A 24290-nucleotide genomic window follows, 5' to 3' on the forward strand; every position below is an offset into this window, starting at 1 on the left:
GGGTCGGCCCGGGTCTGCAATTGTCTCTTCGTCGACGTCTCCTCGGCACTCGTGTCCTCCCTAATTTATGACCCGCGTCCACGTAAACGCTCGCGATTATCGCGGACGAGTGAGTACCGATGACAGGTTTCCCGGGAGGACGCGAGAGCGAGAAGTAGAGAGATTCTGTTTTGTCACCGCCGACACCAGTGCCGATATGGAAGAGGATTGCGCAAGGCGTTAGAGAGGAATATCCTTGCCACTGCCTGATCCGCCCGAGAGAGTAAGCTGATAATTGCAAGGTACTTACATCCCGTGATTTATCATCCGCGCGCGATGCCTGAACTAATCGCCTTTCCATCAAGTTATCCATGTTAATTAAATTAAATTGAATTAACCGAGTGTTCCGTCGGACGTGCGGAATTAATTCCCTATCAAATTGAATCTACACGCGCAATCTAATTAGAATCAATGTAAGCGTGGACTGATAGGAGATAGGAAACTTCGTTCCGCGCCCGACAATCGTGTGACGTCAGTCGTCCTGACGTGGGACGCGAAATTTGTTTATTTTGTTACGACACTTTTCGTCGTTCCATTCAGCTGTTATGTAAAATATCGTTCGCGTTTTCTTCTGTTTCTCAACACGTTGAGATCGATATGTCGCGGTCGAAGATTTACTCGCGGGAAAACCTGCTCGTCGCGAAATCGCGTGCTGCCAATTCGTTCCCGCCGTTCGCCGAAGTAGCAACCAGGGTACATTTGTCGCGGCAACGTACAACTGTTAGATTAAGTAGAAAAACAAAAATGCCCCGTGTACACATATTTTTTGCACGTACGATAAAAATAACGTCAATGGGAGCGCATGATCGGCCGTTGAACATTAAATAGGCAGGAAGGGCGAGCGCCGTCCAAGCGCCCTTAATCCGCTCGTAATCGTTTAATAATAAGGATCTCATGGCGGCCGAGACGCGTCTTTCATAGCCCATGAAACGCATGAGAATCGGCGCAGCTGACATTTGCAAACAGATTTATAACGTTGTTAATCGGCGTCGATCTTATCGAATAAACGCAGGCGTCGAAGCGGCATGGCATGATGAATGGACGCGCGATGGGGACGATAAGTCTCGAACTCTAATCCACTGGTACCGCGTTAATGGGTTAAATTGCGTTAAGCGCGCGAAACTGATTGAGGATGGCGACGATAAAAGGCCGATCTCGTGAGTCACGAGACTCGGCTGCCGGTTCCTTAAGCATTTCGAGTGGCGAACCGTCGGCGAACAATCGCTCAATCGCGCGGCCATTATTCCAATTTGTGCGCCGCAAGAAATCGCGCGCGTTGCAATAAGCAGTTCGAGAGGTGAAATTCCGTTTCCTTCGTTGACGCGATTTATTCCGATTGAGTTTTACCGATGCTGAGATAAAGAAATTCAAGTTCAGCGTTTACGCGGCAAATGTAGTAATATGCAATTAATAAAATTCATAAGGCTCTAATATAAAAACACAAATGCGAAGTAATAAAGGAGTAAGAGCCAAGACGGTGTATCTTTCATGTCACTCTATAATTAATAAATAAATGCTAACTGAAATGCATCTAATCTACCATAATTTAGTCTAAGACTACGTTTTATTATTGTAGGACTGTTGGCAAAAATACACTTTAAAAACAAATTGATCACTTATTCAATTTCTAATAATTTACATTGATTACATTGTGTCTACATAAAACAGACTTGTGTAAATATAATATAAATTGTACACAAATAATCCATGCAGATGTAATCTTGAAGTTTACCGCAAAACCGTAAAAAAACTTACGGGTTGAATTTAAAAAGTGCTTATCTCGCATCGATCATCTCTCTGCAAGCGTTAATGAAACACCGATGGAGTGCGAATGAATAATGCAAGAGCCAATCGTGCAGATCATAAAGCGGACGGTGTCGATTGGCGTGGAATCAATTAGTTCGAGAAATGCATCTGTGGAAATAACTCCTCGATTTTTCCCCTTTATCAATAACGGCAAAATCTCTCTGCAGGTATTACTTGCGCTACAATGTGATCGGTGTCGAGGTGAGTTAACACTTCTCGTCGCGGATCAAAGTTGCGCGAGTTCGTCGAGATCGAGATCCACCCGAGGCGGGTGCTCGCGGACTGTTTTGCACGATTGCGATCGCGTGCTATCATCGCGGTCTCATTATTCGCAACGAGGGAAGCCGGAAGCGATTCGCCGGACGACTCGTCCAACTTTTTCTTTTGGAATCGCGGAAAAGAGACGTGCAACGAGAGCCGATCTTAGGTAATACCCGAAGTCAATTAAATCTAATATATTCCAGACGTATTACGGCGCTCAATGTAATGATCCTTTCACCGAATTATTTTTTTTGTTTTAAATCTTTGTTATTGTTTCTTTAGTAATAAAATGCTAAATCGCTGAATCCTTTTTGTAAGACTTGCACTGAAAAAACTTTTCGCTACCGTAGCTAATCACGATTTGCTACAAATATTTTGTTACATTAACTATAAATTTCTACCACAGCAAACAGTTTGTTGTCGCACCTAATACAATAGGCACAGTAGCCAAATATTATCTGTCACAACTAAATATTCCCTAGCAGCACAGTGCATTGGCTAAATATTGGTCCAATGTTGGTTGTATTAGAAACGTATTGGCCGATGGTGTCCATCGTAAAGCCAATATTGGCCATGGAATGAATGTAAATATTGCACGGTAATAATTATATGATATTAATTTTATATTGGAAGTGCATTGGCCAATATTTAACAATGTAGTAAGAATATTGATCTAGTATTGATACTATTGTATCAATATTGTATCAACATTAGGCCAATTTTGCTAAATAGACGTATTGACTAATGTATTGGCCGATATTGTCCAACGTAAAGCCAATATTGGCCAGGGAATAAATGTAAATATTGCACGCTAATAATTATATAATATTAGATTTATATTGGAAGCGCATTGGCCAATATTTAACAATGTAATAAGAATATTGGTCTAATATTGACACAATATTGGCACAATATTAGACCAATATTGCTAAATAGACATAATGGCTAATGTATTGACCGATATTGCCCAACGTAAAGCCAATATTGGCTAGGGAATAAATGTAAATATTGCACGCTAATAATTATATAATATTAGATTTATATTGGAAGCGCATTGGCCAATATTTAACAATGTAATAAGAAGTGGTCTAATATTGATACAATATTGGACCAATATTGCGAATACTGGATTTACATTATTTCCTAATATTGCGCCAATATATTGTGCTACCAGGAATTAGCTGTCCATATTTTATAATTGAAATTTAGCTTCTACATACAGTTTTTAGCTACGGCAGCTACTCTCTTTCTTCGTGTACATATCCCAAACTCATGAAAGACTTAAAAGAAGGCTGTGATCGCGCGTCGTCGTCGGCACTTTAGACTGTACTCAAAATTTCGAACGACACCGAGACCATTTCGTTTAATTAACCCGTCTCGTCCTTGTTTTAGAGTCACCTGACCGCGTTTCGAGGCGCACGATGATCACGCGGACGAAGCTCTGGTGGAAGATCCTTCATTCCGGCGACAAGAATGATGTAAGTCACTCAATCCCGATTACACGCGTTGCGATTAGCAGTGCCGTAATTAAACACGTCCGCGAGAGCGGTGCCGCATTCTTCGGTGGTACCAATTCCGACGTGGAGCGCGTTGCGTAATTTCGGTATACTTTGTCGTTTCGCAAAGTGAAGCAAAAACGGCACGATAAGATGTTTTCTATCGAGACATTTATTTAATCGAGCATGCACAAAGGCGGTGCAGCCTTTTGTCAAGATTCCTTCTTGCGGAGAATGTATCGGCGTAACACGAATGGCACGAAATGATTATTTATGAAGTCGAAGAAGAACGCGAGCGCAATAATAAATAATAAAAATGTGATAAGAAACAAGTAAAAGCGAAAAGAGTAATTGGCGTAGAGGATACATTCGTTTCTCCCGCCTCTGTTGATTCTTGCCTCGAAACGTTGTAATCATTGCGAGGATAACTATAATCGCGAGCATCACGCACGCACAAAGAGGGGCACCATTAAACGAGGCCATTGAAGGATAGACGATCGTTTATAAATAAATAAATGGATAAACCTGCGGTGGAGGCGGCTGATCGGCCTTCTTGAGCGATCCTCGTCCTTCGACGCCGCGGAATTTTCGAAGCTAGCGTACGTATAAACACTCGTTCATTGTAACATTCCGCATCCTTTCGCTCGATTTTCCGTCCAACAGCGTCAAGGTAGGCCAACTTATCGCTAGCATAGTCCTTAACTAACATTTCTCAACATCCACAAATTTGTATATATTTCATTTTGTTTCATTCGTCTGTTTATTCCTGCATGTCTATTTCGCGAGCAGAGTCCCGTGATTGTGAACGTCCTCTGGTATTTGTGTATCCGCAAGACCAAGGGACGGAATCTGTCTCTCGGAGAGACTATTTGCCTAAGTCCCGCGCCTCTATTGTCACACGCGGGAGCGAATTTCCATACGAAATCCATACGATGTGGGTCTCGTAGCCCCGAGCGCACGCGATCCTTGACGCGACCTTCGGTCAGCTTACAGACCTCTTTCTCGCGATCCGAGGGATAATGACTAACGGCCGGAGACAATCATTGCTACGAGTGACTTACTCGACGTCCGCGACGCAGGCGAATCTTGCGTTTTCGTCTCGTACGATGCGTAAGGGCCAGGCGTCCAAGTTCTAGCATCGTGGACGTCGGGCCTTAAGACGACGTCGACTCTTTAGCCATGCTCCGAATGCGAAATGATAACGCGACTTGCGGAAGATACTCGCTGATCGTCCGACATACGTGCCAAGAGTCATGTCGAAATAAAAAGAGAGAGAGAGAGATATATATATATATATATATATATATATTTACTTTTCCTTCGAACGGCGTTTTAATCGGCTATTTTTCGTAACACGAATCAATTTCGTGACGTGAGATCTTGAGAGACTTCAATGCGAGAAATCAAATTATTTCTCCTACGTCGAGAATTCAAATTTTCTTTGTTTAATTAGGTTCCCGGATTCATGTAGAACGTAGAAAAGGATCTTTGGAAATGATGTTTTTTTTTCTAAAAACTCCAAAACTACAATCAAGTTGAAAGAACCGAAATCGCACCATCTTTAAAAAATCACTACCGAGTTCTTAAAGGAAGCTCCGCGCGACTGTAATGGCATTAACCGAAGGGATTTTTACAGCAAAAGAGGGAAAATATTCTAAGCTCCTCTCTCCCGCCGGTAACAATTTAATCAAGCTGTCGCTCGGTTAATCTTCTCTCTGCACGTATTTTTACACGCATGTATATTAAGTAATAATGACGTGTAATTAATGGAGGAAAGTCCTCTGTTGTGAGATAGGATTCTAACATGAGATAGTATTATAGGTTTTCAACGTCCAAATTCGATCACAAATCTTTTTTCGCAACGATTACACGATCTAACAATCAATTTTCCATTAAACAGCTTTCACTCCAAGGGCAATAAATTCATGGCGGAACCAATTAACGGATGACGCCTATTAATTTAGCAGAAACTTCGCTGTCTTATATTAGGATCCTATCGTATAATAAGGAACTTTTCTCTACAATTAATTGTCAAGTCATCGATCAGTTCGTAGCGTAATGTATCTACAGTAAATATGTGACATAGACTTTTCACAATCCGAACTTGCAGATTCTCGCGGGCTTGGCCGCGCACTCCGGCCAGATTTCCGTGGGTCTCTCCCAGGGATACAGCGCGATCCTGATACCGAAGCTCCTCGAGACCAACTTCGCGGACCAGTCGCAGGCCTCGTGGATCGCCTCTCTCGGTGTCATCTCGAATCCCCTCGGCGCCCTCGTCGCCGGGGTCTGCGCCGAATGTCTCGGCCGCAGGTCCGCGATCGCCCTGGCCACGTTACCGCACGTCATCGGCTGGCTGCTGATCGCGTTATCGAGAAACGTGCCGATGCTATACGCCGGTAGATTCGTCAGCGGCCTTGGCACCGGCATGGCCAACGGACTCTATCTCTACGTCAGCGAGGTACGCGGAGACGCGCGATTTTTTGGGTGCCTTCCAGCAAGAGATGCCGTAATTAGTACAATTATTAATTGCGCCCGATAATCTATACACGTTTTTTTTTTTTATTCTATTCGCGCTGATCGAATGCTGAAAGTGAAGATATCTGACTTTTTGTTTCAGACGGCAGCGCCAGATCAAAGAGCCTGGCTCGCGAGCTGCGGACCAATTCTGGTCTCCCTGGGCGTCTTGGTGATATACACCCTAGGTGCCGTCACGACGTGGCAAAAGGCGGCTGCTATCAGCATCGGACCCGCAATTTTAACGCTCGCGTTGACACGGTAATCGCTTGCACGACGTATCTATTTCGTTCGGCGACTGTGAAGTAAAGAGTCGCGAAGGTGCGCGCGTGTAAAGTCACAAAATTTCAAGCACTCCCAATTTGAAAAAGTGAACAATCCATGCACGGAGAGAATACACAGTCCGGCAATTTCCCATCCAGACTTTAAGTCTCCTAAACGCGTGGCGCTATTTGTCGGAACGATAATATCGTTAGAAAGGTGGGAATGTCTTCTATCGTCGAGAGAAGTTTGAAGTAGTTTGAACGCGACATTCTACTAGCAAAATGTATACTAAGTAAATTACTATTAAAATGTATGGTAAAATTTCAAAAAACTCTCATGCGGTTCTTCAAAATGCCATGTAGTCCCGCGATTACCTGATTTTCAGGGTAAATTTTAAGAGAGAATTCTTCACGTATAGCAATTCTTGAATATCGCTGAACAAACTGATTCGCTTCTGCAGGACGTTGCCGGAAACCCCAGCCTGGCTAGCGTCGCGGGGTCGAACGGACGAGGCGAAGGAGGCCCTCCTGTGGCTGCGAGGCCCCGGACTGAACGTCGACGAAGAGTATCGGGAACTCTGCGAGACGAACGCGAAGCGGAAGGAGAAGAAGGAGGGCCTGTTGCGGGCGCTGCATAAGCCCAACGTGTGGAAACCGTTCCTGATACTCCTCGCCTTCTTCACGCTCCAGCAGCTGTCCGGCATCTACGTGATCCTGTTTTACGCCGTGAGCGTGCTCAAGGACATCGGCATAGACGTGAACGAATACGCGGCCAGCGTGGGCATGGGTGTAATCAGGCTGTTCGCGTCGATCCTCGGCGCCGGACTTGCTAACAGCTTCGGTAGGAAGATCCTGGCCTTCGCCAGCGGTTTTGGCATGGCCGCCTCCGCCGTGGGAGTCGCCCTCTTCTTCAGGTTCGCACGTTTCAATCCCTTCGAGTTTTATTATACGAGGAGCGAGGGGGAGAAAAGCAAGTTCATGTTTTTATCCGCACTTTCGTACCTCGAGTCTTGACGTCCTTCGGAATTCTCCTTATTTCGTCGAGAGGTTTCTAGCGATCTTTGGAAGTGATATGGTTTTCTCTGCGCCCAGATTCGAACTTTCATCGTGGGTGCCACTACTCTGCATCGGGACCCACGTGGGCGCGTCCATGATCGGCTATCTCACGCTGCCGTGGGTCATGACCTCGGAATTGTACCCGCTGAGGTTCAGGGGCAGCCTGGGAGGTCTCACGACCAGCATCGCGCAGATATTAACGTTCACCGCGATCAAAACGTATCCGGATCTGAACGCCATCGTCGGCCTGGAGTTCACGATGTGGATATTCGGCGCGGCCGGCGTGCTGGGCGCGATCTTCGCCTTGGCGATGTTGCCGGAGACCCGCGGACGCAGCCTCGACGATATCGAGATGAAGTTCTCCAGCAGGCAGTGCGACAGCTCGTCGTACGCCCGCAAGATCTTCCCCAGCGTGTGGCCGAAGAACATCATTCTCCAGCGATTCACGTCGATCTCGGAGGAGAAGCAATCGAATATCGCGGCGAACGCGTACGTTTACGACAATTTCTGCCTGGAGCTGTCCCCGGAGAAACTCGAGAAGGATATCAAAATCCCTGAGAGAGAATCCATTCGGGATCAACGAATCGTAACCGGCATCGCGCTCGAACGCGTGTGCGTTTAATGCGAGAAATCCGGAACTTTTGCCAGAGATCATTCTTGCGCGAATTTATGTGGCATTAGTTTACGCGTTTAAGAGATAATTATTTATTTATTTTATACAATTAATTAAGAAACCGAGGATTACGTTGTTGACAATCGCGATTGGTATAGATACCGATTCGTATCAATCATCGTTAAGCCCGTATCAGACTACGGATTGAGATTGGGATTAGATTGAAATTTGACCAATCGCAGTAAAGTTTACTAATCTCAAGTGCAGTAACTTTTACTCTGATTGGTCAAATTTCAATCTAATCCCAATCTCAATCCGTAGTCTGATACGGGTTTTAAATGTTCCTTCAGTATTACGAGCATTCCTAGGATTGTGGTATCAAAGATTATTAAATTTTACGTAATGTTTTTATGACGATTACGCATAATTGTATATGTATGCATACTTTCTGAAATTTTATATAAGTAACTTTTATGTAATTTTCTGAACAAACGCTTTCCCTGTAAAATTGGCTCAGCGCTGTCTTCTTATTCCTAAGTAAGCATTTTTTATACAGATTGAAACCATGTGTACGCCATGACAAGTTGTAAATATCGAATGGTGTAGTTTAATGTTAATTGCATGTTTGCATAAAATGACAAGGGCCATTTATTTTCGACCTTTCCTATCGTATGGTACAAATGTTCACAGCTTCCTTACACGCCAGTAAAACGTTCGCGAAAAGTAAAAACTTGCCAGTTTCGATTTGTGTGTATTTACACGTAAAGAAAAATGTAACTGCCATAGCTAAAAACTGCACGTGGCAATTAAATTTTAGTTGTAAAATACCGACAGCTAATATTCAGTTGCGACAGCTAAATATTTTGCTACCGTGTCTATTGTATTAGATGCGACAGCAATCTTTTTTCTTGATTTGCTTTCTTTTCTCTACGCTCCGAAATATATTATAAGTATACGTTCATACATCGCGAAATATCGATTATTGCCAGATTAATTAATTCCAGTTCATTACTTTTAAATTGACTGTACAGTATGAACTATAAATAGCCACAAAACAAAATTCGCAGTATTAATGAAATAATTAATGATGTAACAAACGTTCTCAGACATGGGTTACATTGCGATTGATCTTACTATATATGCTGCTATATATGTAAGACACTTACCTCACGATTTCTCCGCCGTTGCCCGATGCCTCCTGGGCCTGCTCCTCCTATCAGATTTCCTTGTTGCACTTACACAACACTCACTCGCAAAAATCATCGATCGCGCGAAATTTCAGACACTCCCGTACGCGATGTGAAATACCACGAAACGCACGAAATATTATTAACAAATATCGCATGGCTTTCTGTCATACAAATTACTCAAACTAACGACTTGTATTTTTCATTCGGAATAATGGATAAATCACTTTTGAATTGTCGATAGAAAACGCAACGCGAGCATCGGAAGCATATTCTGCGGTAAACAAGTAGTTATTAGTCCGCAACGAAATGATACTTTACAATCTTTGTTATTCAATCTAATCCTCAAAATTAATTATGTGAGCTAAATTTCCAGCGATAAATAGTTGTTATTAATTGCGACAGTTAATCGGGATCATTTTCGATTACATTTACATAATGTAAGAACGTGCAATAAGTAACTTTCTTTACTTCCTGCCCGTCCGAGTTGCGAAGAACGACAGAACAAGTTACAGCGCGATCGCTCAAGTTCGTACAAATTTCTCTCTTTTCTCGAAAATGGATTACGCGAACACGATAGATAATTAAAAGCGCGGTGCATAAACGAGATATAACCGCGACAAAATACCACGGTTTACATTCATAATTTAGATGAATTAGTCTCGTGAAATATCTAACGCGTTAATAAAGAGCTGTCGCCTCAACATGTAATTCGTTTCTCATTACAAGTTGTAGAAACTTAATAATTTAAGTATGTACGTGTGTGTACGTGTGTGTACGTGTGTACACACACTAAAGTAGAAAATTAATAATAAAATTAATCGAGATACGTTACTTGTTACTGATGTGTACAAATCAATAGCGTTTTATCCTTATATTCATCGCGATCGAGTCTTGGAAACTAATAACACAAAAGTAATAACACACACGGAGCGACTCTCGCCACTGCTTGCCGGCTCGACGTTCGGCGAGCGAGTGAGAGCGCGGCGACCTTATGGTACACAATGGCACGCAAACGTCATGCGTCACCGCGCCGAGAGAAAAACTACGAACGTTGAGAATTCGAGCGACACAAAAACACAATAGATTGTTTTTGACCGACGTGTTTACGGCGCTACGTCATTTCTTGGAATCCGTGCTTGGTTTTCGGCAAAGGTGTTTATGGCGCCGCACGCAGGATCATTCACGCGACGACAGTCGAATTGAACGATTATACCCGCGCCGCTTCGCATATACGTATTGTTCTTTCTTGATACGCGTTCGCGACAAGTGCGGGAAGAGACCGCGATCGCTCTCTGCGAATAATCAATGATCGATATCATCGTGCGATCGTTGAATTCCCGCGATTTGTGTCAGTGATTTGTGCGAGTATCAGTGCGACGATGTAATCGAACAGTTCGTAGTGGCACTCGAACTCAGTGACAATCGGACACAGTGAGAGCCGAAAAAGTGGCATTTGGATACAGCGAGAGTGACAAGTGACTTTACAAATTGTCAGAGATGAATTGTAAAGGCTCGTCTACAATACATGGAGTAAGCTGGAGTAAGGAGTAGGAGTAAGGAAATAAATCCATTTTATTTCTTACTCGTACTTCAGCTCTTAGGTTTAAGCCTATCACACAATGCCAGGCAACATACAATAGGAATAGGGAATGGAATTTTTGACGCGTTGAATTTGTCGGAAATTTTCTTCCAACCGATCCAACGCGTCAGAAATTCTATTCCCTGTTGCCTGACATTGTGTTTGGGCTTTTACTCTTGGTGAATCAAAATGTCATCAATCAGTGTTACAAATATTTTAAAAATTATCAAAAGCTAGAAGTTAGGGCTTTCTCTTACTCCACGTATTGTAGACCAGCGCTAACCCGCTTCAGGAACGATAAACTCCTTCGGTACAACACTGAGCCACAATATGTGAAAATAAAACGCAATGACGTATATTGATTATAAATGGTGATACAGATACATGATATCGGTGGAACCCCTTAAAATATAATATCCATGTAATGTGAACATTACATTTTTGCAAAATCGTATGCGGAGAAGGGGTATAGAAAATATAATTTTCTCGATTGTATGTATGTACATGTTACAGCGATGTGGAGTTTGACGCGTTCGAGAGATAATAACACGCACGACGTTTCCAGCTTCTTCCCGCATTTCTGTGTCTTCTTATAAAACAGTCGCAAGTACAAAATCATGTACAAATCGGAGAACTCGATTTCCCAGTATCAACAATTTCATTAGCCGCGCAATTATCACGCGCAAGCGATGATCGGAGTGTCAATATGTACAGTAAAACTACAATATCCTCTCATCGATGAATTACACGATTTTCTATATAATATCGATCACATTTAGCGTTTAAAATCGTCAGGTATGTGTATATACCGTCGCTTAAGAAAACTCACGCTTACGATCTATTAAATGCAAAAATTGTGGGGAGAAGTTTTTAAGTACAAAAATAATGAGACAATTGCCGCGCTGAATATTTTCTTTCTCCTTAATATCTTGATCGACGCGTTGTACGAACGATGCCTGTATTTCCTTGAGAATTATGGCGTTTGAGGATACAAAGGGATTTTTCACCATTTCGCTATGTTGAAATTATGTAAAAAATCGCAACTTGTTGGAAAATCATGGTATTTTAATTTTCCAATGCCACAATTTTCAAAAAGACGCAGTCACAATCCTCTGCACATCCTCCCGTGGCGATCAAAATGTTAACGGAGGGCATGGAAAGCATGTAAAACATTTAAAAATAAAATGCTCCGATTCAATTCCTCGATCAGCCGTTACATATCTTACAAACTCTACTTTCTGATTCAACATACAATTACAATCAGGCAGTTTAGGCTTTTACTACAAATCTTTAAGAAAATAGCTAGATACTCATCTCTCTTCTCCCTCGTCGCGCTGCCCTGTTGCACAGAGTCCTCGGGAGGGGTTAAATTCGGTTCCCTTCGATATATTTACAACATTGGGACCTCGATAATTACATTCATACTTTCGGCATTTTTCCTTTACAAGTCATAATCCTACACGTCCTCGTGTGACAAACCAAATCACAAAATCACTGCGAACGCGCGATCGGAATTGACTTTGATGTCCGAGCAACTGAAGGCGCGAAGGTAAAATGTAGAAAATTATTTCAAGGCAAAACGTCTCTTTGTGTAAACGTAGATAAAAATATGATTGGCGTTGGCGCAGAGACCGTGCGTCAAAATTTTCAACTGACCGTGAGAATGAACTGCCGCTGGGAATGGAAGACGTCCGGCTAATGAGAAACGATCTAATTTAGTAAATGCAATCAATTGAGCGTTGTCTACATACTTCCGTGTCGATATTTCCATTGGTATCTAAATATTTGTATACCCTAGCATAAGAACAAATTGCGCGTTTTTTAATCGTTACACCTACTCGACTGCAAACCGATGATACGCCGCAGGTTTATTGTTAGATCTATAATTGCATTCGATACTTACTTAACGCAGCTATTATTACTTCGTTATTATTATTATTCTCTGGTCCATATTCGAGACTCGCGTTAATCGATTGTGGGAGAACCTTATTATACGCGTTATATATTAACCGAAGTGATCGATTTGGAAAAATTATGCAGGCAAACATATCGCTCGAAATGTAGGAGGTATACATGTGCGTTAATTATTATATTTAGAAGTTATAGGCTACGAGAGATGTGGAAACTGCACAGATGCGCGCGGCGAAGCTATATCTCGTTCTCAGTTATGTATAAAGAGATATACGTATATGCAAGATATTTCAGAGGGGAGAAAAATATAAATGTATCGCGTAATCCCGACATTTCGCTAGAATGAAAAATAAGACTTGTGGGTGATGTCCAAGAGGAATACAGTTGAGCGCTAACGGCAAAATTTTGTCGTCTCAAAACGTACTGATTACAACGCAAACGGTCGAAGAAAACGATTGGTATTAGCGCGTCAAACGTCCTGTTGATCGTCGATCATATCGGACATTCTGGAGGCCGTGCTCATTCGCACTCGCCCGCTTTGAGGACAACTTGCATTTGGGGTGGCGGTGGGCGATTTTGTGTATTTTCCAGGGATAGGAAACTAGTTACCGTTACTCGTTACCGAGTAAACAATGCAATTCATTACCGTTATAGTTACCGACTTTCCAAAGTAACTCGCTATCGTTACCGTTACTCAAAAAATAACGATTCGTTACTTTTTAATTCTGAAACGAGATCAGACAAACTAAAACAAACTAAAACTGCTTTCGTATTAGTTTTTGTTTACTAAGATATTAGTAAAACAATTTTTTATTTTAAAGTTATAAAACCATGAAAAATTTAAGAAAATACCTTTTAAAACGCTCAAAACGTAAGTAAAAAAAATTTTGATTCCTATGAAAAGTATAAATATAGCTAAAGTTTTTTTTATTGTACTCCCAATTTTTCGTTCAAATTTTTAACGCAATAATTTGAAGCTTGTCTTAAATATAACAACCCATGATAATAATAGATTATGAATATCGATCGATGCCTGAAGATTAAATGTAAGAAAATATAGCGTTATATTTTATAATTAGGTTTAAATTATGAAAAGTAATGATGAAAGTTACTGTTAAATTCGTTACAGTTGCTAAAAAAAAGCAGTAACTACGTTACCGTTACAGTTACAAAAAAAAGCAACGTCGTTACCAGTCCGTTACTAAAAAAAGTAACTTGTAACGGTAACGGCGTTACTTCCATAACCTGGTGCTTTCCAGAGGGGTGTTGGGGAATATGACCACTCTGCTTCCACGCTGGTCTATCAAACCAACGAGTGAGATACCAAACATACGCGCTACTATCATATTATTCCCTGCTTTATTCAATGAAAGGGAATAGGCAAGTGAAAAAGGGTCTATCGAGCGGGCCTCAGTAGGAAGAACAGTCGCCCGGTAAGCGAAGTCCCAGATTCGAATCCTGACCTAGTCTCCTCGCCCGATATTTTTCTCGCCGAAAATCTACTATCTAATTACGCGGCGCGTCTTACAAGTAGTGTCCACCTGTTTGATATACCCTTAAATATTATCCTGGACGCGACTGATAATGGATAGTATATGCACCCGAACATGTCCGAAATGTTATTGTACACTCGTTCTAATTGACGGATTTTGAAACGAAATTACAACACTTGATTGTAAATGTATCTCGAGACGTGAGACAATGTTATACCTCGCATATGCATAATTAAATGAACAGAAAGCTGGATGACTTTGGATACTGTACAGCTCGATCGTCTCTCCTAAGTATACTTAGATCTATCGGCTATTTTTAAGTAACTCTGGTTAACTTACGTCCGTACCCCTCTTGGCAGTCGGTTAATTGCTCTATCGAGTTCTCGATAGCGCAGACATCGGTATTGTCACGATTGCTACTTATGCTAATCACCATGGGAGATCCAGCCACTCTGGCAATCTCGCCCGGTTCGTCGGAATTGGAGGCTAATTACACTAGAACGGAAAAGAGCCAGCTGCTCGTGGAGATCAGTCTAGCAGCATCGATGTTTCCGCGTCTCGAGCCGACGTTCATTCTCGCTCGGAACACCTGGCGATCCGTGCGCGCCGACGCTCGTTGTCAGTAAAACTCCGAGTCGGAGCTGTGCTGCGAGTCCACACCGTTCAGATATACCTCCAACGTGTGCTGAATAGCCGGCGAGTATTGCGTGGTTTCCCCATTTTGACCTGACGATTTCAACATCACCGTCTTACATCGTGCGTAAAGACATTTGTTTTTTTTTTTAGGACATGGAAAAAGGAATGTTACCCTGCGCGGCGAGAATAGTAGCCAAACACTTGGCCACCGCCGGATTTGGGGCACACGCTAATGCGGGCGTGAGTCCGTCGGCGTCGACAGCTATGACACTCGCGCCCAATTGCAACAGTCGTCGCGTGATCTGCGAGTAACATAGTATTTTTTTGTTCATTTCTCATTCCAGAAGACCTCCCTATCATACTTGTATTGTTAAACGTTGTCTCAGCTTACCGTGACGAGACCGTTTCTCGCCGCCAGATGCAGCGGCGTTCTCTGCTGCTTGTTGATCATGTTAATGACGGAAACGCGCTGCGATTGCGACGTGTTCTTGTCGGTGTCGGGATTGCCGAGCGACTCGATCCAGTTTAAGAGCAACGACGCCGCGGCGGAATGACGTCTCTGGCACGCCAGGTGCAGCGCTGTATTTTTATTGGAGTCAACAGCACGCACGTTGGCTTTCCATTCGAGCAGTAACTCTGTCGGCGGAATGCGTTTCGTTAATACGTGACTATCAATTAATAACGAAAATAACGTAAGCTTCATCGCAGGGCAGCCAAGTTACCGATTGCGTTGCACTGTCCGTTGACAGCCGCGCAAAGAAGCGGCGTACGTCCGAAGTAATCGATTGACTCGAGCCCGGCTAGTTCCGGCCCGACGGAATTCAGAATTAATCGCGCGCACTCGACGGATCCCGCACTCGCCGCGACGTGCAGTGGCAATAAACCACACGACGAATCCCTCGGTGCGGCAACCGCTTGTCCGCCGAACTTGTTGATCAGTAAGTCTAGGCAGTGCGCGGATCCCTGATATACGGCGCAATGTACGGCGGAAAAAGGATTACCTATAAATATATATATATATTTTTTTTTTCAATTGCTCGACGTACTATTGAATAATCATCTCGGAAAAGCGAGAAACCACTTGCCTTCCAAGGAATCGAACACGTTGTGATTCAAGAGATACTCCACGCAGTTCGAGTTACCGTTGTAGCAGGCCCAGTGGAGCACCGTGCAGCCTTGATCGTCCTTCAAAGCTGCCGCGGTCAGATCGGCTTTAACGAGCGCGGCCAGCGCGTACAATCTGCAAGCAGACTCGGGATGACAGAGCAGCTCGATACGCGCGGCGAAAGATTGTGTACGAACTTGTAACTTCCTACCTGCCGCAAGCCGCTGCTAAATGTAACGGCGTTTTACCGTTCACATCCTGCACGGCCACCTGGGCGCCGTGCTTCAGCAACAGTTTCACCAGCTGATTGTCGCGCTCGTTGATCACCGCCCGAAACAGCGGCGTGTGCTTGTTGACGTCCGACAGATTGCAGTCGGCCTTGTACGTCAGCAGCAGCATCGCGCACTCCGGATAGTTGTTGGCCACCGCCAGCGTTAGAGCTGTGCGTTGCTTAGAATCGGAGCAGTTCACCACGTTGGGAACGTCCATGTTCTGCAGAAGGAGAGCCAAGCAATCCGCGTGGCCTGTCGCGGCGGCGCAGTGCACGGGCGTGCGTTTCGTGATCGAGTCCTGGCAACACGACGACGTCAGTGCATGTGTAAACGTTAGGCTCATCGAGCGAGGAGGTCCAGATTTCTCTCACCTGTACCGCCACGGAAGCGCCAGCTTTCAGCAGGAGCGCGATACACTGTTTGTGCCCTTTGTAAGCAGCCAGGTCGAGTGGCGTCTTACCGCTGTCTTCCTTGATATTCGTATTGGGGAACAAGGGCAGGAGCAGCTCCAAGATCTCGTCGTGACCGTGATACGCCTGATGACACGTTTCACGAGTTAATACCTGGCATTTCACTGATATCGAGTGATTTCTAATTCGCGCGTCCGTTGTGTTTTACATACCGCGAGGTGTACCGGAGTGAGCGCCGGCACGGACAGCTCCTGCCCGATCGAAGAGCTCGGCGAGGTGGCCAGATTCGAGGGCGCCGACGACGCATTTAGAAGCGCCTCCAGTGCCTCTTTATTGCCGCCCGCCACCGCGTAGTGGATCGCGGTGAAGCCGCGTTTGTCGCGTAACCGCGGGTCTGCCCGATGCTGCAGCAAGTATTGCACGCACCTGAAAGACCTGCGCGAGATTAAAATAGATCACAGAGACAGATGAACGAGAGAAATTGGTCCGCCAAGAGAGTGATAGAGTGAGAGAGTAATAGCGTTTTCGATTTGCTGACTCGACCCGACTCCGAGTCAGCAAATCGAAAACGCTATGAGAGTGAGAGTGAGAGTGAGAGTGAGAGTGAGAGTGAGAGTGAGAGTGAGAGTGAGAGTGAGAGTGAGAGTGAGAGTGAGAGTGAGAGTGAGAGTGAGAGTGAGAGTGAGAGTGAGAGTGATGCGTCGTCTACAATACGTGGAGTAAGCTTGGAGTAAAGAGTAAGAGAGAGCCACAACTTCTAGCTTTTGGTGTAAGGAAGCTAAAATACGGGCATGGTTTTTAAAATATTTGTAACACTGATTGATGGCATTTTGATTCACCGAGAGTAAACCTAAGGGCTGAAGTAGGAGTAAGAAGTAAAATGGATTTATTTCCTTACTCCTACTCCTTACTCCAGCTTACTCCATGTGTTGTAGACCAGCCTTGAGAATGAGAGTGAGAAAGATACTGACTGAGCGTTAGAATTGGACGCCGCTGCAGCCAGATGTAACGGCGTTGCACCGTTCACGTCCTGAGCGTTCGAGTCGCTACCGAAGCCGACTAGGGTGAAGACGCAAGGGTAGTGCCCTCGGCACGCGGCATGATGAAGAGCCAATCGATTGTCATTGTCAACAAGACGGAAATTGGCGCCGCTGGACAATAGCAGATCCAAACAATCCACGGAACCCTATTTAGAACGACCACAATGTATTCTTCCGCGCGATAGTAATATTATTGGATAAGCTGTTGTAGAAAAATTAGAACCTGAACGACACGCTACCTTAAATGCTGCTAAATGCAAGGCTGTCCTGCCGCCGATATCTCGCGCGTCGATTCGCCTGCTGTCGAGTTGCAGTAATTTTCTACAGACCTGCGGCACGACAAAAGCAAATAGGACATTAAATCGTTGCGATATGGACCGAATGTAATGTGCATGTTGAAAAGATATGTGGCTAACTTCTATGTGTCCCGCTAAACAGCTCAGATGCAAGGGTGTACGTTGCTGTGCGTTGCGCGTAGCCGGAGACGCAGCGCTCTCCAACAGAGATGTCGTCAAACACTCGAAGCCAAACCTGCAATTTCGAGTTCGTTCTTACCATCTCGCTCAACGCGAAGCGAAACGTCTCTACAAAGAGCAGAAATCTCTGTGGCCACTAGATGATTTACCAAGCGGCAATGTGTAACGCGGTGTTTCCATTTTTGTCCCTCGCGTCCGGAAAAGCCCCCGCGTCCAGCAACGTTTTAGATCTCGTGAATCTTCCGTGGATCGCAGTCATATGCAACGGCGTACGACCGTCCTCCGACTGAACGTTGACCTTCAATCCGTTGTATATCAGCATTTTGAAACAGTGAACGCCGTGTAGACTGGCGGCGGCGACGTGCAACGCGGTCTGCCCTCGATAATTCACGGCCTCTGTTGTGTGACCGACAAACACATTCGTTTACTCGGACATCGTGAAACACAGTACAGAGCCCTGACAATGACTCACCCAAATTAACGCGATTAGCTACGAGTTCCTTGATCACGGGCGGACATCCGTTCAAGCACGCGATATGCAGCGGTGTATTTCCGTACACGTTCTTGGCCTCGATGTCGCCGCCAGCTTTGATTAAAATGCGCACACATTCTACATTATCAGAGGCGGCTGCTGCGTGTAACGGAGTGTACAGGTCCCGATCCTTAACACAGACATACGCAAAATTTTCATATATCTATGACACAGCCGGAACACAAGAACGTTCTACCGAAAGTTTCGCAAACAATTTCGTACTTTAACGTCCACGTCGGCGCCTTTGGCTATTAGCGCTTTCACAATGTCGTTGTGGCCCTTGTACGCCGCGAAGTGCAAGGCCCTTCGGTCCTTCTTGTCGGAGGCATTTATCACGCAGCCCAGCTTATTTAGCAGCAGGTACTCGCATATTTCGAGATGTCCGTTATACGCTGCGTGATGAAGACACGTTTTTCCACCTCTGCGGAAATTAATGATGCAACAGTAATCTTCTATACTTAATGTGTTATCAATAATTTTTTAATCGGTGATTTTCCATTGCGCGGCGGTCGCGAGGTCATTCGCGATAAAGATACGAACAAAAACATGCACAAACCTGTCCGTGACATTAATATTTAACAAATGCGGTACTAAAAGTTCTACGCATTGCACAGCGTTGTTCGCCGCTGCTACATGAAGCGGCGTCTGCCAGCTGCGGTCTCGGGCATTCACGTCCGCTTTGTATTTCAACAAGATGTCTACTACGTTGTAGTTGCCCGAGCAGCAGGCTCGGTGCAAGGGCGTCAGCCATTTCTTGTCTTTGCTGTTCACCGCCGCGCCGTTTAGCAAAAGAAGCTCCACAATAGCCGTGTCTCCCCTGAAACGTGAATACCAGAAGTGTTTGAACTACACGATTAATCGAAAAGCGACTCTCATCAAGACACTTCTCAGTTTAACAAATTTTAATTTATAAAGCTTTAATTAAAAAGCCAATTAGATTCACGAGCAATATTGGTTTTAAACGGTTTTTAATAGTTAATGTGCCATCATATTAGTCTTAACATTGTAACGACATATATAACAATATGTAACAAACATTTCGACGTAACTTTGTCTTCTTCAGCGTTTGTTTGTATCAACTATAATAAGAATTTAAATATTACATGTCAATATATGGTCTGTGTAGTTATAAAATCTTTGGCGTCTAGAACTGTAACGACACTTCATTCATTTCATTCTCGTTGAGTTTATTAACTGAAATATCGACCTGTACGCTGCCGCATGTAAGAGCGAGCGTTGCTCCTTGTCCTGCCAGTTGGCGTCTTCTTTCTGCGACAGCAATGTGCGAACTGCCTCCACATTTCCGTGAAATATGGCTTGCAGCAAAGGAGGCTGTAAAAAATGTATGAACAATTACAAGGCGTCTTTCCGCCATTACGGCATAGATCTTTGAAGGATATTAAAAAATATAATCGAGGCTTTGTTAGGTCCAGTTTCACAAACGTCGGTTAACTGTTAACCAGAGTTCAGTCGACTTCCTATCTTTCTCTATCTTGTCATCCAAGAAGAGACAGAGGATCAATTAACCATGGGTTAGCGGTTAAACGACGTTTGTGAAACTGGCCCTTAGAGACACTTGTAGCCTGCGAAAAATGGCAACGTATCGTCACACAGTCACAATACGAGCGCAAGGGATCCACCAGCTAGAGTCTTCCTGCCTCCTCCATAACAAAGGAACCAGAATTTTCGCAAATTCCTAAGACAGAGCGCACAATGCGCGTTTAAGTCCAATCCACAACGTGCTCTCTGCATCTAGAAACATTCTGTTTTGTGTAAACAAATCGAAGACTTTGTCGTACAACTGTACAATGTACAATACACAACTTGCACAAATTTTTGCAACGCATTTACCGGCTACAAAACAGAATGTTTCCAGACGCAAAGAGCACACTGTAGATCAGGCTTAAAATCTGTCGACAAGTTGATAAGCTGTGTATTATACTTTGTACAATTGTACGACAAAGTCTGTGATTTGTTTATACAAAAGAGAATGTTTCTAGACGCAGAGAGCGCATTGTGGATTAGACTCAAACGCATATTGTGCATTCTGTCCTAGGAATTGGTTAAAATTCTGGTTCCTTCGTTTTGGAGGAGGCACGGAGACTCTTGCTGGTGGACCTTGCGCTCGTATCTTGATTGCGTGACGTTGCACTGCCAGTTTTCGCAGGCTACAAGTGTCTGCAACAAAGCTTCGATTACATTTTTTAATATTTGTCAAAGGTCTACTCTGTAATGTGTTTTTCGCAACGAGAAACATTCTGTTTTACACAGGCAGACCGACATGCTTAAAAACTTGGTCAACAATGCACAATTGTGCAGCGTACAATATGCAGTTTATCAACACGCACAGACTCTTTAAACGTGTTCACTGGTTGTAAAATAAAATGTTTCCAGACGCGAAGAACACGTTGCGGATCAAGCTTTAGACTTCGCAGAAACGAGGGGGTCAATTCTGCATCTTACAATATAATAAAAATGCTAAAAGTGAGCGGCCTCGTCGCAGTTAGAAAGCAGACGAAGCTATTCGCTCCTATCATTTTCACTCTAGTGCAAGGTACAGAATTGACCCCCCGAGGGGGCAAGCAGCGGGGACGTGGGGCGGTCCGCGCCAGACCGGGACGCGAATTTGACACGAGCGGGCTAACCTACGTCTCGCGGACGGGCGCGACAGCTCGGCGGAGCCCCGGAGGGGACGAGACGACGCGACGTACCTCGTCGTGCAGATCCTTGAAGGCGTTCATGTTGGCGAGCGCGGCGCAAGGGCGCTCTCCGCGTCCGGGTCGTCGTTCCTTCTCACAAGAGCATTGTCATCCGCTCGCGAAGGGATGAGTCATCGGGCGCAAGATCCGTTCTCTCGATCGCCGCTGCCGCCGCCGCCGCCGCCACTGCCGCCGCCGCCGACTGGCGACTGAGCACAGGTCCGGTCGGGGGCCCAGGCGCGCGTGTCACGCGTGTCCGATTCACGGCTCGCTCACGGCCGGCGCGTCCGAACAACGAGCGACGCACCGTCGGCCTCGCCGCGCGTCCCACCGTCGTGTGTATTCACGCGCACGTGGCCGCTCCGTCCGACGCGCTCCTCGCTACCGCCGCCATCTTCGACGTCGCCGTGCGCGAGCTTGTAAACAACGGCGGCGGACGCGGCCTCTGGAGATCGCGCGCGCGGCCTCGCGGCCAGGGTTGCCAGATTTGGCGATTTTACGCCAAATTGGCGATTTCTAGAGACCATTTGGCTCTGAAAAATTGCAGTTGGCGACTTGGCGATTTTGATTTTTTTGACGATTTTGACTATTTTTTTGGCGATTTTTGCAATGTGGCGGCGAGTGTTGATTAATGGCCGATTTTTTCACTTCCCGATATTACCGACAGAATTACCATTTTCGTAATATACATGAGCACACGGACACACTACTACGATACATCACACGCATCATAAACACGAAAGTTTAATACTAGCTATACTCTTATTTTAACCGTCTAATCCCAATTTAGAGGGTTTCACAGTAATTCTACATGTCATCGAATCCTGGGAAACTCAGTTTCATGTGAGTACAAGTTGTAGAACTTTTATACGAAGCACAAGTATGACGGAGTTGACAGTTCGTCTAAATGAGGTTATATGTGATCGATATATGAATTTTGTAATTTTTACTCATTTTTGGTATAAAATTGGAGTTTCCCGGGATCATCAATGCATATACTGTAATTGTACCCAAGCATTTTTGATTCCATAAATTTAATACGACGATAGGTTATAATTACGAAAATGGTATTCTGTCGGTAAAACAGACCCGCTACGGGATCCTCACGTGCATGGATCTGGTAGTTTATCTCCAGGGGTGCTTTCGCGACGTAGAGTAAAATGATCCGTGCTATGATTGGTCAAATCTGAAATTTCGTAGCATCTCATTGAAATTTTATTCAATGAAATTTCAGATTTGACCAATCATAGCACGGATCATTTTGATCCGGATCATTTTACTCTACGTCGCGAAAGCACCCCTGGTTAACTTTGGCTTTGTTTACACCGTAAAATTATTTGATACGTGAACCAAAATGATGCGTACCAAATGTTAAATCCGACTGCGTTTACACCATGTGTATTAAGTGTGCAAAAAAGTACATTAAGGTTAGGTTTGATACAGAAACGTATTATATATTTAATTTGGTTGGAAAATCGGTGATCCTTAGATTGCGATGGATTCGGAAAATATTATCAGTTGTTTATTTACAAGCTTAGTCGGACTTTTAAAAATAAGTCAAGATTTTCGAAGAAAACCTCATCTCACCTAACCGTAACGTTCCTTCGATAATTATTATTTAATGCGCTACAGTTTACACCGACACAAAATTACTTGATACGCATACTAAATTGGTACGATACTCCTTTTGCAAGCGTATCGTACCAGTTCAGTACGCTATCGTTTACACCGCTGGACTAAATCAATTTAGTACGAATATAGTACCTCATACGCGTATCAAACGATCGGTGTAAACAAGGCCATTAACCGCAACATAAGTCCCAGTCTACAATAGATGATTTAAGCCCTAAGCTTTAAGAAATTGGCCAATCACGGTCAAGTATGAGTAGAATGCGCGACTGTGATTAGTCAATTTCTTAAGGCTTAGGACTTAAATCTCTATTGTAGACTGGGACTAACTGGATGTGAAGAAATCGGGCATAAGTGTGATTCGTTGAATCCAAAGGTAAGTCCCAGTCTACAATAGAGATTTAAGCCCTAAGCCTTAAGAAATTGACTAATCACAGTAGCGCATTCTTCTCATACTTGACCGTGATTGGCCAATTTCTTAAAGCTTAGGGCTTAAATCATCTATTGTAGACTGGGACTAATGGTGCGGTCCCATGGACGCGGAACGTGCGCAATACGAAATTGGCGGAACGCTTGTGATTGGTTGATCCATTTTTACGTTCGTTCCGCCGATTTCGATCTGCAAGTTTTCATTTTATCCATAACGTGTAACCTAACCTTGATCCGCGGACAGAAGTCAGTGAACACAAGTCTGAGGGTGCTTTCACATGGAGCGTAAGTTGCGTAGCGTAACCTGCGTATCACCAATCACAGGGTCTTGCTGATAGAACAGTTTCAATAATTCCGTTGAACTAGTCCTGTGATTGGCGATACGCAGGTTACGCTATGCAACTTACGCTCCATGTGAATCCAGCCTCAGATATTATTTTTGAGATTGTGTTGTGCGCAACTCTGAAAGCATATGAGAGGGATTTCATACTATCCCCTGATGCTAAATAGCGCAATGTACGTAATTTGGAGTCTAGTGTCAGGCAAAATAGGTTCATGAATAGCATATATGTTGTTTAATGATGACCGGTCTGACCAATGTCAATAATGCTTCAGATATTTCAGGTACCATCCTAAAATAAGCTACATATTTTTCTGTATCTTCAGTAAACATTTCCTTTACAAGATTTTCACTTGCACCTTGTTGTAATCTTCTTTCAATGCTAAATATAGGTCGCACCCAATAGTTTCGTTTCTTTTTATTATAATTTTCATTTATTTCAGAAATTCTGTACAATGCATATAACTTTGCAATCTTGTGGCGTATGTCCTAGCTGTTTTT

The 24290-nt window shown here is 44.1% G+C and overlaps 2 protein-coding genes across 3 annotated transcripts; one reads left to right on the top strand and one right to left on the bottom strand.

Moving 5' to 3' along the window:
- On the top strand, window positions 1-8227 carry LOC105557342 (facilitated trehalose transporter Tret1-2 homolog). Its single transcript, XM_012004557.1, has 7 exons — window positions 1-281; window positions 2013-2272; window positions 3499-3584; window positions 5713-6060; window positions 6220-6377; window positions 6841-7293; window positions 7472-8227. Exons 3-7 carry the CDS (start codon window positions 3528-3530, stop codon window positions 8055-8057), a joined length of 1602 nt encoding a protein of 533 aa, XP_011859947.1. The 5' UTR covers window positions 1-281; window positions 2013-2272; window positions 3499-3527; the 3' UTR covers window positions 8058-8227.
- Window positions 8228-13654: 5427 nt separating this feature from the next.
- Window positions 13655-22211, bottom strand: LOC105557343 (serine/threonine-protein phosphatase 6 regulatory ankyrin repeat subunit A-like). 2 transcript variants are annotated; one of them, XM_012004559.1, is made up of 17 exons: window positions 21404-22211; window positions 19900-20024; window positions 19249-19509; window positions 18915-19113; window positions 18633-18822; window positions 18310-18556; window positions 18101-18215; window positions 17924-18013; window positions 17616-17830; window positions 16857-17070; window positions 16606-16770; window positions 16174-16532; window positions 15943-16097; window positions 15580-15858; window positions 15249-15493; window positions 15030-15159; window positions 13655-14947 (listed from the first exon to the last, which is right to left on the bottom strand). In XM_012004559.1, the coding sequence occupies exons 1-17, from the start codon at window positions 21431-21433 to the stop codon at window positions 14841-14843; spliced, it is 3126 nt and encodes a 1041-aa protein (XP_011859949.1). In that variant the 5' UTR covers window positions 21434-22211; the 3' UTR covers window positions 13655-14840. The 2 variants fall into 2 exon arrangements, with proteins under 2 accessions (XP_011859949.1, XP_011859948.1); XM_012004558.1 differs by having other exon boundaries at window positions 16857-17079.
- Window positions 22212-24290: the final 2079 nt, after the last annotated feature.

Source organism: Vollenhovia emeryi, unplaced genomic scaffold (assembly GCF_000949405.1).
Source record: "Vollenhovia emeryi isolate VEMERY1.0 unplaced genomic scaffold, V.emery_V1.0 DF939516.1, whole genome shotgun sequence".
Taxonomy (NCBI): domain Eukaryota; kingdom Metazoa; phylum Arthropoda; class Insecta; order Hymenoptera; family Formicidae; genus Vollenhovia; species Vollenhovia emeryi.

Coding starts and splice junctions, on each gene's coding strand:
- LOC105557343 (XM_012004558.1), bottom strand. CDS start 21,433: ATGAACGCCTTCAAGGATCTGCACGACGAG. Junction 16,098..16,173: donor TTAGCAGCGGCTTGCGGCAG/GTAGGAAGTTAC, acceptor GTCTGCTTGCAG/ATTGTACGCGCTGGCCGCGC. Junction 14,948..15,029: donor TACTATTCTCGCCGCGCAGG/GTAACATTCCTT, acceptor TGAAATCGTCAG/GTCAAAATGGGGAAACCACG.
- LOC105557342 (XM_012004557.1), top strand. CDS start 3,528: ATGATCACGCGGACGAAGCTCTGGTGGAAGATCCTTCATTCCGGCGAC. Junction 3,585..5,712: donor ATTCCGGCGACAAGAATGAT/GTAAGTCACTCA, acceptor CCGAACTTGCAG/ATTCTCGCGGGCTTGGCCGC. Junction 6,378..6,840: donor TTAACGCTCGCGTTGACACG/GTAATCGCTTGC, acceptor TCGCTTCTGCAG/GACGTTGCCGGAAACCCCAG.